General features: G+C 41.3%; 1 protein-coding gene across 6 annotated transcripts in view; it reads right to left on the minus strand.

Annotated features, from left to right (window-relative positions):
• CREB5 (cAMP responsive element binding protein 5) overlaps positions 1-18,976 on the minus strand; it is a 492,421-nt gene that overhangs the window by 16,207 nt on the left and 457,238 nt on the right. For all 6 annotated transcript variants that reach the window (XM_077775424.1, XM_077775422.1, XM_077775423.1 and 3 more), the window contains one exon: positions 3,717-4,034. In XM_077775424.1, the coding sequence (XP_077631550.1) occupies positions 3,717-4,034 (318 nt within the window). The remainder of the gene's footprint in view (positions 1-3,716; positions 4,035-18,976) is intronic.

The raw sequence follows: 18,976 nt of genomic DNA on the forward strand, positions 1-18,976 counted from the left end.
AGGGGAAACCCTTTTTTTTTTTTTTTTTTGGTCTCCTTCAGATGTTAAGCCTGTCTCATTTAAGGTGCGTTTTAAAGGAGTAAAATGCCACTGCAGGGCTACAGGTGACAACAGAGAGATGACGGTTATTGTCACCATACCGATGGGTCTTTTGTACCATCTGCAGAGAACTCCTTCTGGGCAGGCTGGGAGCGCCTTTCATTCTCCTGGTGTTAAAATCATGTCCCTAGGACACATCTTTGGGATATCACCACCACTGCGCCTCCGATCGAAAGAGCACTGTGGATCCCAGAAAGCAGATGAAACCCCATTTTCACCATTTCAGAGTTCTTAATGCAAAGGCCTCGCTGGACCGGCAAACCCCAGATAGGCCTACTTGTTCCCTGGAGCTCGGCCTCAGACAGGCTTTTCCAGGTGCCCGGAGGAGCGCTGAGTGCTAAATACACCCTGTCTGTGCAACAGGCAGAGAAGGCTGAGAATATACTTGCGTTGTAGGGAAACCCTGGGAGCACTTTATAAAACACTTTTACTCTACTTATGGATTCCTGCTGAGATCTGCATGGGGCTCTGCAGAATCTACAGTTTTGGAGACTCCTGTCCCTACAGCTTTATTTCCCTTCATGAGGCAGACACACAGCACGGAGGGAAATTTCCACGACGGAGCCTCTATACCTCTGGACACCTAATGCTTTCCCTAATGCACTACACTCCTTCCCCGACTTCGTTCTCTGAAAAGGGTGTTCCCCCCACCCCCTTCTCATTTCTCAGTCACTCAGGCTCATGGCTGTAATATCTATAAAGTTGTTTTACAAGAGACATTTAATCTACAGAAATAACAGGCAAAAAAGTTTTCAAAAGGAGACGCAGCAACCTTTTCTACCACATTCCGATTCTACGATTGAAACCAATATGAATGAGTGTCATCGCGCTAATAAGGACTACTGGTTGACAGCAGCAGACTGAAAGTGATATATTTTCATCTTAAAACTCTATCATATCTTATACGGCTCACTGTAAAAGAATCAGGCTCACGATTGAAGTTGGACTGCATCTCAGTGATTTTATCTAAACCAAAGACATTTTCCAAAAGTGCTTATTGGTGATTCCTTTCCTCCCAATCACAGAGAAGTAACAACAAAAATTAACTGTCTAGGGTCTTACTCACCAGCGTGGCTGGTGAAGATGTAATCCTTGTTATTGGCAAAGGGTTAGCCTTGTCATTTTAGATGCTGACTGCTAGGCTAAGCTAACCACCTCAAAGCAAAGCATCAGAAAGGACATCCCGAACTTGGCTATTTTGGCCCCTACCATCTTTTTATGAATTCGTGATTTCTAATTGTCAGCCCTGGACAAGATTCTCAAGTAGGCAAAACTGGGTTTGAATCTCCATAGCCGAGACCTCTCCTTCGATACTATATTCTCCTACCCCAACTTCAACCAACCTTTATCTCTGACAGTCTTTCTGTGCCTTTAACCCAAAGGAGTGAGCTATGTGGTGGTTTTAGGCTCAGTCCGGGTTCAGGGTTCAAAGTGTAATTTGGATAAGAGAAATTCCTGGTGACTGAGGTATGACACCAGGACTCTAAAATCACATCTTTATATGCAAGAGAATCCTGAGAAGCCCGGAGAAATTGCAAATGCACCCCTGAGCCCAGAATTTGTGTCCCTGCTAACTACTGTTACTTATTTTATTTTGAAATAGAATTCTGTTGGTACAGATGCTCTGAAACTTTTGATAAAAATGATGTATTGTTATTTCATAAAGACAAATTTATCCCAAGTCATCTTAGGATCTCAGAGTCAGAAGAACCTTAATGAACTTCTGTTCCTAACGCTCTAATAATCATACAGTTAAGCAATATGACAAGGTCTCAGTATATCAGCCAAGTTAATACAATTTAAGAGTGGCATTTTGAGTACTGTCTAAATGATCTTGTTTAAATTTTAACAAGACCAACCTGTACTCTTTCTCTTTAGTATGGGATTAAAAAGCAACTGTTTGTGCAGCTAATTATAATAGCAATTAACTAATTGCATATACAGTTGGCCACTTACTGACTTGAAATGGAGGGCAATTGGCTAATTGGTAATTAGCTAATGAATGGCTTTTATATTCAACTGTTAAACTTGTCTGTGAAGTAACTTGCCAGACAAAGGCAACCAAAATTTAATGCTATCCTTTTCCTTGAAAATATAAGTACGCGTTTATGTGAATTTATTTGCCTTCTTTGAACTTGGGAGTTTTCCTTCTCCCTTCTAATGCTTCCATTCCCTACTATCACATTTGACTATAAAGGTGGTTTGCACAGCATTTTATTGCCCAACCACTTGCTAAACGTCAATCATATTACTTCAGCTTGGAATTAACCATGGCTGATATGTATTGAAAACTGCTGAGGGCTTTACAGGCATTCTATTAATACTGTTAGGAATCTTTGAGTTTAGTCTATTATTACCCCATTTTACAGATGAGACAACTGAGGCTTAGGGAGTTTGGTCACTGACCACAGTCACACAGCATATAAGTTAGGAAAAGAATGACAGATTTCTCACTCCAAAGCCTACACTCTGACTTGCTATATAGAATTCCTCTAACTACCTTTGCAAATGTAAGCTTACCTAACGAATAAGCTCATCTAATGAATAGATCAGAGAGTTGCTTGTGAATGACCCATTTTGCCGATGGCTGTCCAAGTTTGGTGTGTGTTAGAGGAATGGGTTCAAGAGCTCAAAAACTGCCTAGCGTGAGATCCAGAGGCGGACGATGGAGGAGACGGTGAATGAATGTTAATCGGCGATCCCAAGTTCCCAACACCACTTTGACCCAGCTGGTTAGAACCTGGCAGTGTGGGATGGGTGGAGGGGACTGACAAACGTCATCCTGCTTGAAGATCCAGAGTGTCTAGGACTAGCAATTCTCCTAGATGTACCCTTCGTCCACTTAACAAAACTTACTCGGGTACATGGACCCGCCTCTCTTCTTGGGCTGGGGTGACATAATGTCTGCCTGGTCCCCCCAACCCTCTTTCAGTTGAGTCTAAATGCTGGCTTTCTTTCTAGCCACTTCTGGTGACTCTCCACCCCTGGGATTTGGCCTGTCTCTAGAACCAATCATCTACTGAGCTTGGCTCTCTCTGACTACTCCCTCCAACGCATTTCACATTAGGTGGGATGAGTCACCTCTGTTCATCATTTACACAGCACCTTACACCCTAACATCCATTACCGAGCTTCTTTGTCTGTCTGGAATTGTTATTCTTTAGATTTTTAGCATTTGGTGTTATTCAGAAGACTGCCCATGGTATTTAACTTTCATTTTACAGGTGACGAAACTGAGTGTCTAATGTCCTAAAGAACTGCAGCTAAAGCCACGGCTGGAACTAACTTACTTTTTTCATTCTGTATTCAAATCTTTCTTTACCTGCTGAAATTCTTCCTAATCCTCCCATCGGTATCACTTCTTTTAGAGTTTAACTTTGTAACATGAAGTTTACATTTGCCCCCGGCGACGAGGCCTAATATTTACCATATCATTTCTGGAAACTATGGTCTGGGAGGTCTTGCAGGTTATCATTACCTCCTAAGAAATGAACAGAGCTCCCCAGAGTGTCAGGCAGAACACCAGATTCGTCAAACAAGGTTGCTGCCAACGAGCCCCCGCGTTAGAGCTTGCACGGATAACAACAATGGGGAAAGAGATCATGGAAAGGGTCTACCTGTGCTTGGTTGCCGGAGTGCAGGGGTGGGTGTGGCGAGCTCTGGTGATGTGCGGGGTGTGCGTGAAGGTGGGAGTGATGATGTGGGTGGTTCTGCTGGTGATGGGGTTGAGGGTGAGGATGGTGTGCTGGGTGCTGGTGCTGGTGCGGGTAGGGGTGATGGGCTGGCAGTGTCTGGTGCTGATGCGGATGCGAGTGCATGTGATGGTGTGGCGTCTGGTCCTGCCGGGAGCCCATCATTTCCATCATGTGTCCCATGGTGTTCATATTCCCATTTGACATGGCGGCAGGGTGGTGAGTCAAGGCAGCCTTCAACCTCTGAAACAGAACGAAACAAGAGGGACAGCTGAGGTTAGTCATGTACCAGAATAGGAATTTTGAATCAAAATGACTCATATTTTCAATTCTATAATAGGTCATGGTACTATTATTAACAATTTTTTATTTGCTGGCAGTATGGCTTATATCAATTTCAAATTTTCACATATATTATAGTAGGTAGGAGGGCCAATGTCAGCTGTATATGTTAATTCAACAGTCACAGCAAATGAGCAGGATACCCTGTCAGGATTTAGACCATCTACTCAAAGGCATTTCTTATTAATTCCTGGCTATCGATTATTCATCATATCCTATTAGCAGCTGAATGGAAGTATAAACCAAATAAAACCAATCAATACAACAATGGCACCGAACAAAGGGCTCATCTGATATGGTGCTGTGTTTCATAAGAGTCACAAGAATAAAAGATTTCTTCCTCTCAAAAGACTTCTCAAGTACAAACAGGCAAAGGCTTCAAATTTCAGAATACAGGAATGGTACAGACATTATTTTAGGGCTCCCAATGAAATTCATGATATAACTCTTAAAGGCAATATGTAGATCTTCTCCATTTGTTACCATGATATTTCTCATAGTCCCTCCCGATCATCTAATGTTTCACACACAATAACTTTCTTCCGGTCTTTGGGAAAGAAGGGAGTAAAGTGGAAACATTTGGAGTTTTGCATTCTATAGTTTCTTTGATGGCAACATCAGCAGTCGTATTTCTAACCCCAAAGCATTGTCCGTTCACAAGCAAACAGTCATGTACACAAATAACTTCTACCTGAATCTAAACCAGGGGTCAGCAAACTGCTTCTATAAAGAGTCAGACAGTAAACATATTCACCACTGCATGCCTTACAGTCTTGGTCGCAACTACTCAATTTTGCCCATTTAGTGCAAAAGCAGCGATAGATGGTATGTAAATGAATGAGCATGCTGTGTCCTACTACAGCTTTATTTAGGGACAGGAAGTTGAATTCCATATAATTTTCACATGCTACTCAACTTTTGATTTTTCATCATTCAAAAATGTAAAAGCCATTTTTAGCTCATGTGCATGCACAATTAGGCACTGGGCCAGATTTGGCCCAAGGGCCATCGTTTGCCCGCCCTGATTTAAAGAATCAGTTCGTTGGTAATCAGCTTAGTCACAGTTTCTCCAAAATTGCCCTTTCTTGTACACAGGCACTGATCATCATATCCTGAGGGGTACGATGTGCTAAGCACTGTATAATATAGTGATTCCTTAGAGATGTATCTTTTGTAGGGAGGACAGTCTGGTTGACAAGCTCACACTGGCTTCATGAAGTATTTGCTAGGGGACTGAAGTTCTCCCCTGATTTGTGATTTTATCAGATTAATGATGGTGGTGTGCAGTCACTGTGAAAAGGAAGAGTTATATTTAAACGAGGGTCAAACTAACCATGCTCCAGCCCTGTATAATATTAATGATTCTCAACTGGTTAGAGTAAGCTATTGATAAATGCCAATTGAATTCATTAAAATCTTTAGGTAAACCCAAAGAGCCTCCACTTGTAAAAGAAAAATACAAGGGGGGGTGCAGTATGTGATGGACTTAGATCTTAATATTAGATAATCATAGAAAACATTTCCTACATCCAGACTCAGTAACCACTAAGCATACCTGCTTCCTCTTTCAAGAGTACCAGCTACTGACTTCCATCATATTAATCCTGAAGAAGTTAAGCTTCCTGACTCTCTGGGAAAGATTAGATGCTGGGCATTGTATTTATTACTAAACAGAAAAGTGAACTAATACTCCTCGTCTCCAATTTTTAGAAATGATTTCATTATTTTAATAACAATGCTCATTATAAAACATTTAAGTGATGCTTGAAAGTACAATGAAGTCAGTAACCAATGAGCAAAATGCATTCTTTATATCTGGTGGGTGAATGGCATTCCAGACAACTCTCTGTTTGCATATGTGGAGACAGAGGAACAAGTAGACTAAATAGTGTAACATTAGTGTAAGAAGTGAGGGCCACCTGGGTGGCTCAGTCAGTTAAGTGTCTGACTTCAGGGTATGATCTCACAGTTTATGAGTTCGAGCCCTGCATTGGGCTCTGTGCTGCCAGCTCAGAGCCTGGAGCCTGCCTGCTTCAGATTTTTGGATTCTGTGTCTCCCTCTCTCTCTGCCCCTCCCCCATTCACCCTCTGTCTCTCTCAAAAGTAAATAAACATTAAAAAAACTCTTTTTAAAAAAGAAGTAAAAAATAAAATGAATTTCTGGACTTCAGATACATGTTTCTTTATCCCAAGAAAAGTTTCTATATGACATCTCCAAACTTAAGTGTGAAGAAAATTATGAAAAAGACTATATTGAAACCACAGTTTTTTGTTTTGTTTTGTATTTTTACTACATATTGGGTAGTCTTGATAAACTTTCTCAACTATTCTTTGTAGTTTCATTATTATAAAAACATATAGCCATGTTGTAAAAAAGAAAATCAACTGCTATAAGAATATGAGGTGAAAAAGTAAAAGACACCTGCCTACTCGTTCCCCTCTAAGCCCCAGCCCCAAGTAACTTGCCTTTGTTCTCTTTAACGGTATATCTTCGACACCTTTCTTTCTTTTCTTTTTTTTAATGTTTCATTTATTTCTGAGACAGCGTGAGCAGAGGAGGTTCAGAGAGAGAGGGAGACACAGAATCTGAAACAGGCTCCAGGCTCTGAGCTGTCAGCACAGAGCCTGAGGCAGTGCTTGAACCCACGAACCGTGAGATCATGACCTGAACTGAAGTTGGATGCTCAACCGACTGAGCCACCCAGGCACCCCGACACCTTTCTATATCATTAAAAATAGCTAATAACAATGGCTGGCATTAATTGAGCACCCATTTCATGCCACTCCCCATTCGATGTTTTACAAGCATTAACTCACCTAATCCTCAGAACAGTCCTGCAAGGCTAACAGAGAGGCCAAGCCACTTGCCCAAGCTCACGCCACTGCAGAGGTATAGAGGTATGCTACCTCCAGAGCCTGTTCTCTAAACCGAGAAAGAAGGTGCCAGAAGGCATACCATGCACACTTGCCAAAAACATAGTTATCAACTATGTTATGCCACCTCCTTATCAACAAAAGAAAGGCAGAAAGAAGAGATAGGCCTGCCATAAAATGACGAGACAAAGTACCATTGCTGCATGGCCCAGTGTATGGTTACTCAGCACACTACTGCAGATCTGGGATATACTCTTTCTGAAACTTGACAGATGGAAGGGTGAATGGTGAGAATTTCTAGGAAGCTCCAGTGCAGCAAAGGATCGTGGAATTAGCACGATCACCTCCCTTGTTACATTTGTGAAGAATGTATACTTGTCTTTCCCCCGCCCTGTCCCCCAGAAATGCAGATGTGAAAAAGTACATGTGTCCTTTCTGCCCCACTTCCTAACGTTAAAGGTTATTATGATCCTTTTGTCTTTCTAATGTTCAGAGGATGATACAGGGTATGCACTGACACTGAGTGTGGCCATGCTTTCCCATCAGCTCTTGCTCTTCCAACACAGGCCACAAAGGCCTTTGCATTTGATGGTCCTCTTACCTGAAATGCTCTTCCCCTTTCTTAGCTCCCGGCTTCTCCTTAGCAAAATTTCCCCTGGTCCCCTGGTCTCCTGGTCAAAATCAATTCCTGTTATTACATGGTACCAATAGACCAGATTCCTCATTTTAGAATTCAGTTTGTAGCTTTGATTTTTAGTATGATTATTCAATTCATATCCATCCACCACCCCAGACTGTAAGTTTCATGAGCGCAGGAACCACGCTGGATTTTGCTCAGTGTTAAATCCATAGCGTTAGCACGGAGCCTGGTACATATTAAGCACTAAATTGGTATTTTTGGAATGAATGTACAGATGGATGAATGAATGAATGAATAAAAGAAACTTTCTGAGGCAAAAGAGGATGTAGCGTTTTCATCCTGAGTCACTGCTGGTGCTATCTGTATGGGAAGAAGATTTCATCAGTCAACCAAAGTCAGCAAAAAAAGACTGCAGAAGTCATGTAGGCAGATGGACTGTGGAAGTACTGTCAAAATAGCTGCCCATTCCACACCCTGCCTGTCCTTCCAAAAGTGAAACAGAACAAAAAATAAAACATAAACAAAAGGAGGGTGCATCAACTCTCTCTTGATATGTTTTCCCCGAAAAAGTAGTATGGAAAATTGAAGAGCTGTTTAGTAGTGGGTCACTATGTTATCCCTTCAATGCTACAAACAACTCTTCCACCTTTAATTAGGAGCAAATGGAGCCTAACAAATAAATACTATGCACCAGATCTTCATCTCTCCAATAATTAGCTTGTCCTGTTAAGGAAAATTGCTTGATTGCCTCAAGGCTATTCTTGCACGTTTCACGCCAAGGCAATAATACTAGTAAGGCTTACAATGTTCCATTTAACCATTTATTCCCTCAACAAATATTTATGAAGCCTCTCCTATGTGCCAGGCACTGTCTTAGGCACACCATCATTTGCCCACTACCTGAAGGAAATGGGAGATGCAGAAAACAAAACTTTTTCAAAGCTCTGGAGAGAAAACACACTTCAGCAAGGAAATGAAGACTCTAAAGCACCCCTAAGAGACCCGCAGGCCTTGGGGTTGAGTCCACCCTCCAAGAACCAGCCTGTGTCACCTTGAAGGAGAGCCATGCCGATAAATGATTATCGGGCACTTCTCAAAGTTTAAAAGAGCCTACTGCTTCCCTGCGTCCTGGTACCAACACGAATCACGACACTGTAAATCATTAAAATACACCAAATATAGATATTTGTACCCCACTCTTTTAGGGATGATAAATCACCATTAAATGAGTCCAAGCTGTATTCTGCAGAATGATTTTTCTTTTTGAAGCTGAACTGTGTCTTGTTTTAAATAACATTCCACCCGATGCCAAGAAAAGGCAAGGGAGAAAGAGGAAAATTGATGAGCAAATAAACATATATTTTTCAGCTATAAAATCCAGGGCTCTTACTGAGGTGTGACTGCAGGAAAGAAAAAAAAAATGATGCTGTGTACTTTCTATCGTCCTCTACCTCATCCATTTATTTGAGAGAGCAAATCAGGAGAGACAGGGAGAGCCTGACACAGCTGGTTTCAGTCAATAAGGGTCATTTGCCTTCGGTCTGTGTATTTTACAAGATCCTTGTTCACTGTTCCCAACGGGAGAGTGGTGGGCCTGCTGCCCAGGATCTGAGTCCCGGGTGTATAACGAGATATCTACCTGGTCCCTTCCTCCGCTTGGCCACCAAGGCTCAGCCACGCCCCCTTTTCCACGTCCAGCCTCGGGCAGTTGCGCAGTGCGGCTCGCACCTCGGGAAGTCCAGGTAGGCGCATGCGCCATTACCGCCGCATGGGTATATGCCTGTGGGCCTGCGTGAGCACACGCGCACGTGACACACCCACCCGCACCCACCACAGGCAATTTCTCTCCCATTAACAACTCGCTCTTGCCAATTAGAAACATTTGTGGAACTGTAAAAACATTTCTTCTCCATCTTCTGCGCAGCTGATTGCTTATGTTTTACAGACTCTGAAAGCCAAGCCGAATTAAACATTATTTGAAATTCAGCTGGGGGTGGGGGGGAAGGTCGGAGCATTCTTTGGAGAAAGGTTTTCATTAAAAACGGCTGTTGGGTTTTGTTCCAGAAAAGAATGTGATAACATCAAAATGTAGTGTTGCTGAGTTGACCACAAGTAAGAGACTGTCTGTATAAAAACGGCAAAATCCCTGTTTGTATTTCCTTTTCAATACAGGATAATTGCTATCAGTGGCCTCCCCCAACGTATGGCTCGAAATGTATGTAATTTCTTCTTCTTTTTCTCTTCCCCAGGCATCAATGATCAGGTGAGATGGGTCAGCACAGGCTTCTGAATGGTCCCAATGGTCAATGGTGTGAGACTGGATGCCTTCGCTGGAGGTACACTTGCAATATCAATGACTACTAACTTGCTCTAGGTATCAAGGAGTTCTGATTTTAGGTCTCTGAATTAGTAAAGAACAAACAAACAAAAAAAGCCCCCCAAATTAAAAAAAAAAACCCTCATATTTATCCACTGAATTTTATGCCTATACCTGACCAGTTTGGATCCCAAAATGCTTCCCAAACTTGAGAAGAGGCAGGAATGGGCAGAAAGAGATCTGTCACATAGTGCCATGGGTCAGTAACATACACTTTCAGCTTTATTTTGCCAAGATGGAAATAGTTTTCATGTCCAGATTCACGTTGGGGCTTCAAAATGTCCATTGAAAATGACTATGGAACTCTGATGGCTTACTGGATCTTAAAATCCACATTTATTTCAGGGTTTCCATTAAGATAATTAGCTAAAATTATACCTGGCTTAACCACTTGGAATAAAATATGATTCCTTCAAAACTTTCACAGTGTAACTCAGCTCTGATGGTTTTGTAATTTATTTGTCTGCTTTAGGTTTGGTTTGGTGAGTACAATTCAAATAAGGCTTCCAGGTTGGAAGGAAAGGTTACCTGGGAAAGACAAGATGCTATGAAGTCTGGCAGGAAAGAATATTCATACTCTCTGCATTGTTGTCATTAAAAATATTAACTCTGAAAATATTAGAGATCATGTAATTAGTAAAAAACACAAAGGAATTCTATCATAAATGAACGCTCTAGTACACGGGAAAATGATGCAAGGTAATCTCACAAGAATGAGAAAAGCAGAACATCAGCAGTTTTCATAAAAGCAAGGAAAAGATTTGGTGTTTGATTTCAGTCTCCCATTTTCACTTGTGGATACAACTTCTAAAATGAGGTAAAGCAGAGAGACTTAAGTGCTCGATGAGACGTTAAACTGTGGTGGTTAAAAAGCCAAACAACCCCCTTAGCAATATCCCTGCCAGCCTTCCTCCGATTAATATCCAAATCATATATTAATTACAGTCTTGCAAAAGCGAGCCTTCAAAAATTCTTGTTAAACGAAATTAATTAATGCACACTTAGAGAATTATTTTATTTCAAGTACAACTTCCCTGCATCTCTTTGACTCCAGTTCAGCAGGATGGTGAGCATTTTAAGGGGCTGTACATTTTAGTGAATTTCAGAACACTGATGTTCTTAAAGCAGGAGTCAGTCTTAATTCTGCGATAAGACGGCTTTCAGCCCTCAGGTGAGTAAATCGCTTGGGCTCTGGTGCCTTAATCTGCCTAACAAATGAGGGCAGTATCCTGAGCTCCCTGTTCTGTCGGAGAAAGGATCTGAGTTGAACTCTGCGAAGAGGTAGGAATCTACTGGAGAAATGAGTTGTATGAATGTCTAGAATTAAAGAAAGAAGGTCATTGTTTCAGAGGATTTCAAAAGAAGAACAGAAGACTTGGAGAGAGAAATCTTGGTTTAAAACACTTGGCTCCACCACCCTGGGCAGTCACCTTGAGTTTCAAATGCTTCCTGTACAGAATGGGGATACATAATGGATAAGAAAATGTATAAGCCATAAGGATATACAGAATAATTAGTGGAACAGGGTGGAGTTGCTTTCTGGGTGGTTAAACCAGTTTCTGATGAAAAATAAGAAAATGTGCTATTAAAAAACATTTTTTAGCATTAAAATATGTTTTATTTTTGATTTTTAAAACTTATAATAAAGCACAATGGAATATTAATCACCCATTAAAAGGAATGAAATGCTGATACATGCTAGAACATGGATGAATCTCAAAAACATTATGTTTAACAAAAGAAGTCAGACACTAAAACTCTTGTATGATTCATTTTAAACAAAATAGCTAGAATAGGTAAATTCACAGAGTCAGAAAACGGATCAGTGGTTGCCCCAGCCTGGGAGGAGGAGAGATTGAAAAGCAATGGCTTAATGGGTACAGAGTTTTCTTTTGGAGTCAAGAGAATGTTCGGGAACTAGATAAAGGTGATGATTGCACAATATTTTGAATGTACTAAATGCCACCGAAATGTACATTTTACAATTTCATGATTATATGGTTTTATAAGACCTGTATGTCAACTAAAACTTTTAAAAATAAAGAAAAATAAGAATCTTTTAACAGGGTGCCAACAGAAATTCTTGATTTCATCTGAGAATTACTAATATTCAATTTGATGTCACCTTAAGTAAAACACCGCATTATGGGTAATAAAAGCCAAAATGATATTTTGCCCTCGAATGGCTGCCGTCACTGCCAGATTTTTAGTCTATGTCTCAGGGAATTGGACTCCTCTGCAAGACATTGGTACCCTCTATTTTCTTAGAACTCTGTTATCTTCTAGCTGGCTTAAAACTACAGAGAAAACACAGAAGCCATAGCCATCAACTGTGTACAATTCAAAGCCGGTGGAGAGTATTAAATACAAAAAGGTTTTGGCAGACTAGCATCAAGGAGTCTAAAGAAAGAAATTTAACAGGGATCAGGTAACATCTTATGCTTGGGTAACAACAAAACAAAACAAAACAAAACAAAACAAAACACACAAAACCCCGTTACTGTCCAAAGGCAGCTTAGTGGAATAACAGAGGCTGCAGGAATTTCATGTGACTTTGTAAAGCGCCATTATGTAACGCACACGTCAAAACAGCTGATGTGACTTTCAGTTGCGTCAATTCAACTAGACCAGAACTGAAGGCAAGAGAGTGAGAATCCTGTTCGTTTACCTCTGCATGGGCCGTGAGGTGTACCACACAAGTCCATGTCCTCTGTGGTCCTGCCTCCTCTCTCAGAGATCTCAGCGTCTCATCTAACGGGTGGTGAATTTTCTCTAGGGGAATATCCTACTTCTCGGCAGGTGGATATACATGCCGTTACCATTTTTCCGCCTCTGTAATAACACTGTGATGAACATCCTATTTTGAAAAAGTGTTCACTTTAAAATAAATCTGATGAGGGGCGCCTGGGTGGCTCAGTCGGTTAAGAGTCCGACTTCAGCTCAGGTCATGATCTTGCGGTTTGTGGGTTCGAGCCCCGCGTCGGGCTCTGTGCTGAAGGCTCAGAGCCTGGAATCTGCTTCGGATTCTGTCTCCCTCTCTCTGCCCCTCCCCTACTCACACTGCCTCTCTCTCTCAGAAATAAATAAAACATTAAAAAAAATTAAAAAAATAAAATAAATCTGATGATTTGATCAATCCAGCTGGGTTTAGCTTCTTGGCAGAGGTGATAGTGCTGATGGCAGTAGTAGTAGTAGTAGCAGAGTCTGTACACACAAGGAATGGGGGCTGGGTGTCTGTTAAGGGAGAGCTAAAAGGAGAGGGGGGTGCGGCTGATACTTGTCAAGTATCAGCTTTCATTAAAGAGCCTTTTCTTGGGTCTCCTGTTCTTATTCTATCAATATCCCCATACCTAAGTGAGATATTGCCTTATTATAGTTTTCGGGTTCCCTGCTCCTTTCGGGTCACTGAGCTCATTAGGCACTATGGGATGACCTGGGGTACTAACTTGGCTGTAACAGATATTGCAGCCTTATCTGGCTGCTTGCCCTGGCAATTTTAAAGGTGCTGAATCCACAGTGGGCTTAGAATAAATATTTGTTGATGGCCTGCCTGCCTGCCGCCTGTAAGTCTCCAGGAGGGGTGCCTAACCATGGAATGTCTTTGAAGCGCTGGCCTATAATTTTCTCCACAGAAAGAACACCTTCTGGTGGTGGTTGCAGGGAGAATAATGCCCTTTGTCTTGCTAGCAAACACTCCTCACCCCCCAAAACCCAGCACCTGCAAGTCTGGGTAATTTTAGGTGAGGGCTTATTTCCAGCTTTTATGGAAGAAGAAAGTTCTATTGGAAAAAAGTAATCCTTTGTTATTTTATTTTGGACGAGCTTTTAATCAGAAACATAGGCAGTAACATATGTTAGAAAAATATATATGAAACATAGAACTTTGCATTTGTGACTCGCTATGGAAAATCCATGCTAATGCAACATTAAGTTTGGGGTTTTAATTGCACAGGAGTCAGAGACTTCAGAGTTCAAGTTCCCACAGCAAGCTTCAGTCCACACGTGCATCCCAGGACCCTTCCTGAATGGGGTGACCTAATTATTTGGCAAAACGGGGTGCAATGAGGAGTGATAGAGAGGGTTTCTCCTCATGGGGATACTCCCTCTCATCCCAAGCAAGATGGACAGTAGTCAACTTTAGTTACATAACCCACACCCTTTATAATGTACAGCAGTTTTTGGTGACCATCATGACGAACAATGTCGCTGTGATGCCAGAGGCAGGACGTCCAGGCCTTGGCAATGTGCTACTCAGGTGGAGCAGCTGGTTACCACCACGTCACCAGGTCCCCAGCCGATCGTGCCCCGGGCCTTCTCAAGGACAGCTATGTTGAGTGGGCACTGTCCCCCTCGTCCCTGTTCAATCGCCAGAGGATATCTCTTAGTAATTCAGATATTTGAACTCCCGAGTCTGAAAGTCTGACTAAAAGGCCCTCAGGGGAGTAGACGGGCCTTCATGGGCACACCTCTGCCTGGTCCTGAGAAGACTTGTCCAAGAGAGCTGTTCTACAGTGTCATTCTCTAGCTTTACTGCAGTCGTTGGAAGATGGCAAGATGTGTGCTACTGTCTTTGTCAGAGACATAAGGTGTCTGGCCAAGGGGACCACAAACTTGTTGGAGTACACAGAACTCTCTAGATGTTTCTAATTACAGGTAATAGATTGTATGAAATATAAGGTGGCCTGTCCCTTGGTATCTATTCCCAAATCTATCTAGCATGTTCTATGTGTGTCCAATTCTGTCTTTCTCCTTGATAAAGTGATAATGGTACATTCTAGTTCTGCATGTCTCCATTGCCTCTAGATCTGACCCCTTGCCCAAGTTCCCTAAAGTGTGTTAACACTGATATGCAAAGAGAGGAGGAGGAAGAAGTGGGGGGAGAGAGGGAGGTTGTAATAAACTGATTCTCAAAGTGCTTCTTAACCTCCACTGGGAACCTGGCAAGGTGGTCCAGAGTCACTGGACCAGCAACCAAATCAACCAATTGTGATGGCTCCACTGTACCATTCAAAAAGAGTCCCAGGTCTGCCTCTGAATGATCTGGACTATATGGTGCTCAGCTCAGTGGCCCTTGAACGACACAAAAGCCTCAAAGCTCTGGACACATCAAGAATCTTTGATGCCATTTATGAGCTGGCTGGTCTCGCTGAGCAGAGAAGACCAGGAAAAACCCATGAGAGACTCAGAATGAAGACGCATCTTCACTAACAAAAGGTCTCATAGCACAATCTTTGGTATTTTAGGCAAACCACACCAGAGAGAATAAAGTTGGGTTTGGGGAAGCCACAAAAACACATCACATCTCCTCTCTAGCCCCTGTGTGTCTACATTTAAGGCATTTCCAAGAGGAGCCATTTATACTTCATGGAGAATGTAGCCACTTGTGTATGTAAAGGAAGTTAAGCTTAGGGAGAGTTTGTGAATTTGGTCTGAGCAGATGATGGTGCAGAGAGAGCACCTCCAACCAAAAAGTGAACAACAACTTCTTTCTGAGCTGAGGTGCATCCAAATCATGTTGGTTCTCACAAACATTTTTAAAATCCCCTTCATAACCAGGTATTGACAAATATCAAGTATTCTGTGCTCTTCTCTAGTTTTAGAGTTTTCTCTGAAGTTTTTCTTTTCTTTTCTTCCTTTATTTCTTTCTTTCTTTCTTTTTTTGTTTTGTTTGGTTTGTTTGTTTCAGGACGTCTGATCAATAGGATACATGAACTATTTGGCATATTTTTGGGGGTGGACTTATAGGCCCTTGCTAAGTTACCATTTTATCTCTTTGTTTCTATTGTCTCTACGGTATACAATTCAATGAACCAGAGATCTATATCTACTATTTTACTGCCTAAACACAAGTAATGGGGGTGGTGGCAGTGGGAGTGAAATGTGGCACCATCTCTTTAAATCATATTGTCACAACTGAGTACCATTCTAAAAATGCCAAGTGGAAAGCTTTCTTGTTGATTTAGTAATTGAAAATGACCTATCTAAGAATTTATCTAACAAGCTTAAAATATCATTTTCATGATCTGTCTTCTTTTCCAGCTCAAATAATTTCATTCCTGTCTCCAAATTTCTTTTAAGCAACTGCTCACCAGGGACTAACAATAATGTAGTCACTTGCCCTAAATCAGTACCTTCCTTCTAGAGAGACCAAAGCACTTTGCAGATAGTAAGCCTCTGCAGTAGGTAACAAAGATCACTCCCCATGTTCTGGAAATGTAGGGAATTCCTTTGAAGACATGTTTAGCCATCTGCTTGGAATCCAGTGCAGGGAAAGGATTAAAAAAAATTTTTTTTTAATGTCTATTTATTTTTGAGAGAGAGAGACAGAGAGAGACACACACACACACACAGACAGAGAGAGACAGAGTGTGAGCAGGAGAGGGGCAGAGAGAAAGTGAGACACAGAATCTGAAGCAGGCTCCAGGCTCTGAGCTCTCAGCACAGAACCCAATGTGGGGCTTGATCTCATGAACTGCGAGATGATGACCTGAGCTGAAGTTGGACGCTTAACCAACTGAGTGACCCAGGTGCCCCTATTTTGTTTTAAGATTTTTATTTTATTTTATTTTATTTTATTTTATTTTTATTTTATTTTCTGTAGATGTTAAAGCTCTTTTTAAAAATTTTAACTCCAGCATAGTTAACATACATTGTTAGTTTCAAGTGTACAATATGGTGATTCAACGATTCTATACATCACCAGGTGCTCATCCGGACAAGGACATTCCTTAATCCCCATTACCTATTTCAGCCATCCCTCACCCACCTACCCTCTGGTAAACCATCAGTTTGTTCTCAGTAGTTAGGAGTCTGTTTCTTGGCTTGTCTCCTCTCTCTCTTATTTTCCCTTTGCTTATTTGTTTTGTTTCTCAAATTCCATATATGAGTGAAATCATAGGGTATTTGTCTTTCTCTGACTTATTTCACTTAGCATAATACTATAACTCCATCCATGTCATTGCAAATGGCAAGATTTTATTCTTTTTTAGAGCTGAATAATATTCCATGGTATGTGTGTGTATGTATGTATACCATATCTTCTGTATCCACTCATTATTCGATGGACACTTGGACTGCTTCCATAATTTGGCTGTTGAAAATAATGCTGGTATAATCATCGGGGTACATGTATACCTTTGAACTGGGGTTTTTGTATTTTTTTGGGTAAACAGAGAAGGGATTTGAACCTGATGTTCTTTGTGGTACAACCTTACAGCTCAGAAGAAATCTGTGGATAATAAAGAGCATGGTGGATAAGTCAGGAAGGAAGCAAAAGGGCAGAGGGAAGAGAAGAAGACCTAGAGAAAAGTAAAAAGAGAGAAAGAAAGTCAGCTCTGGTTGGAGGTCAAAACCATGCTCCACCCAAGTGCTCTAATGTTTGTATTTATTAATTTACAATAAGGCAGAATCATTATAAAAGAGAAGTGGATACGAGATTGAGTCAAACTGTCTCAAACTCAAAACAAGCTCAATTCCCTTTTTCAGAGAATTGTCCATTCCACCCTAGTTTCCAGATAAATTCATCACCAAAGGGTATTCTCAAGTGGCTTCTTCCTTTCTCCATACGCTAGCAAGAGGGAGTCTGGATTTGATGTGGCAGATAAGGAAGGAATCGCAACCTGTAGGGTTACTTTTTACATGGAGAACATCATAGATAGCCACTTGCCCACTTCTGTAAGGTTTTCAAACTATGAGTGGTTAACCAGAGGCTAACAAAATGGTTAACCAACTGTGTCAACTGCTAAGTCAAGTGGAAATGGTGATGGCAGTTCAAGCCCTGGGGAGTTGTTCTCTTCCGGGACACATTCCACCCAACGTCCAGCCTGACTTTCAGAACGCTGTCATGTTTGAGGGGCGTGCTTGGGACTGCTGTCTTCACATGCACGAAGCCCAGCTAACCAGGGGCAGGGCTGTCTGAATTTACAGAGCGCTTCTCCTTCAAAGCAGCTGTTGCAGCTCTGGGTATGAATTGAGACATTTTCCCCAACGTGTCCACATTAAGTGAGCTCACCACTTAGTTCTGGTCTGACTAACTGATGGGACCAAACCCATCAAGTGGGAATCTTTTTAAAGTAGGAGATAGATTGTTTTTCTTGGTACCATTTCAGTGCCTGCTACTTTTTCCTCTTTTTTTTTTTTTCTTCTGCTCCAAAGTATCCTTTGATTTTCTTCCAAAATCCATTCACTACGGGAAGTATATCATTATTAAGCTTCCTTGGTGGGACACCAAATACTGTATGCTTTGCCAAAGAGGACAACTGTCCGTAGTCAAACACTAAACTTCTTAGAGTTGGGTAAAATTTGCTATTTAGAAGAGGTCTATGTTTTTTTAATGCACTGCATTAATTTGTATTATTTAGTAGTTCAAAATTCTTTCTAGAAGGAAGAAGAATATGTACTAAAGTCCAATGTAAACAAAGAAAGAAATAAATATTATACTCTTCCATGACCAACCCCAACTGTTTCTCCTAAGGACAAAACAAGACTTTAAATCAGAATCCAAGAGTAAATACATTTAACTGCTTTTGTTGTTTCTTTCAAAATCTTAAACTCAATCTGGGTAAACAATATTGCTCCGCTTGGTGATTTTGTTTTGTTTTGTTTTTGAAGGTCCAAGAAATTTTATTTTTTAATTATTTTTTAAATATAATTTATTGTCAAGTTAGCTAGCATACAGTGTATACAGTGTGCTCTTGGTTTTGGGAATAGATTCCTGTGATTCATCGCTTACATACAACTCTCAGCGCTCATCCGAACACCCAGTGCCCCCCTCAAAGCTCATCACCCATTTTCCCTTCTCCCATCAACCCTCAGTTTGCTTTTTGTATTTAAGAGTCTCTTATGGGTTTGGCGCCCTCTCTGGTTGAAACTATTTTTCCCCTTGCCTTCTCCCATGGTCTTCTTTTTTTTTTTTTTTTTAATTTTTTTTTTTTTTTCTGAGAGGGAGGGGGG

This window comes from Crocuta crocuta, unplaced genomic scaffold, assembly GCF_008692635.1.
Source record: "Crocuta crocuta isolate KB4526 unplaced genomic scaffold, BGI_CrCroc_1.0 scaffold197, whole genome shotgun sequence".
Classification (NCBI taxonomy): domain Eukaryota; kingdom Metazoa; phylum Chordata; class Mammalia; order Carnivora; family Hyaenidae; genus Crocuta; species Crocuta crocuta.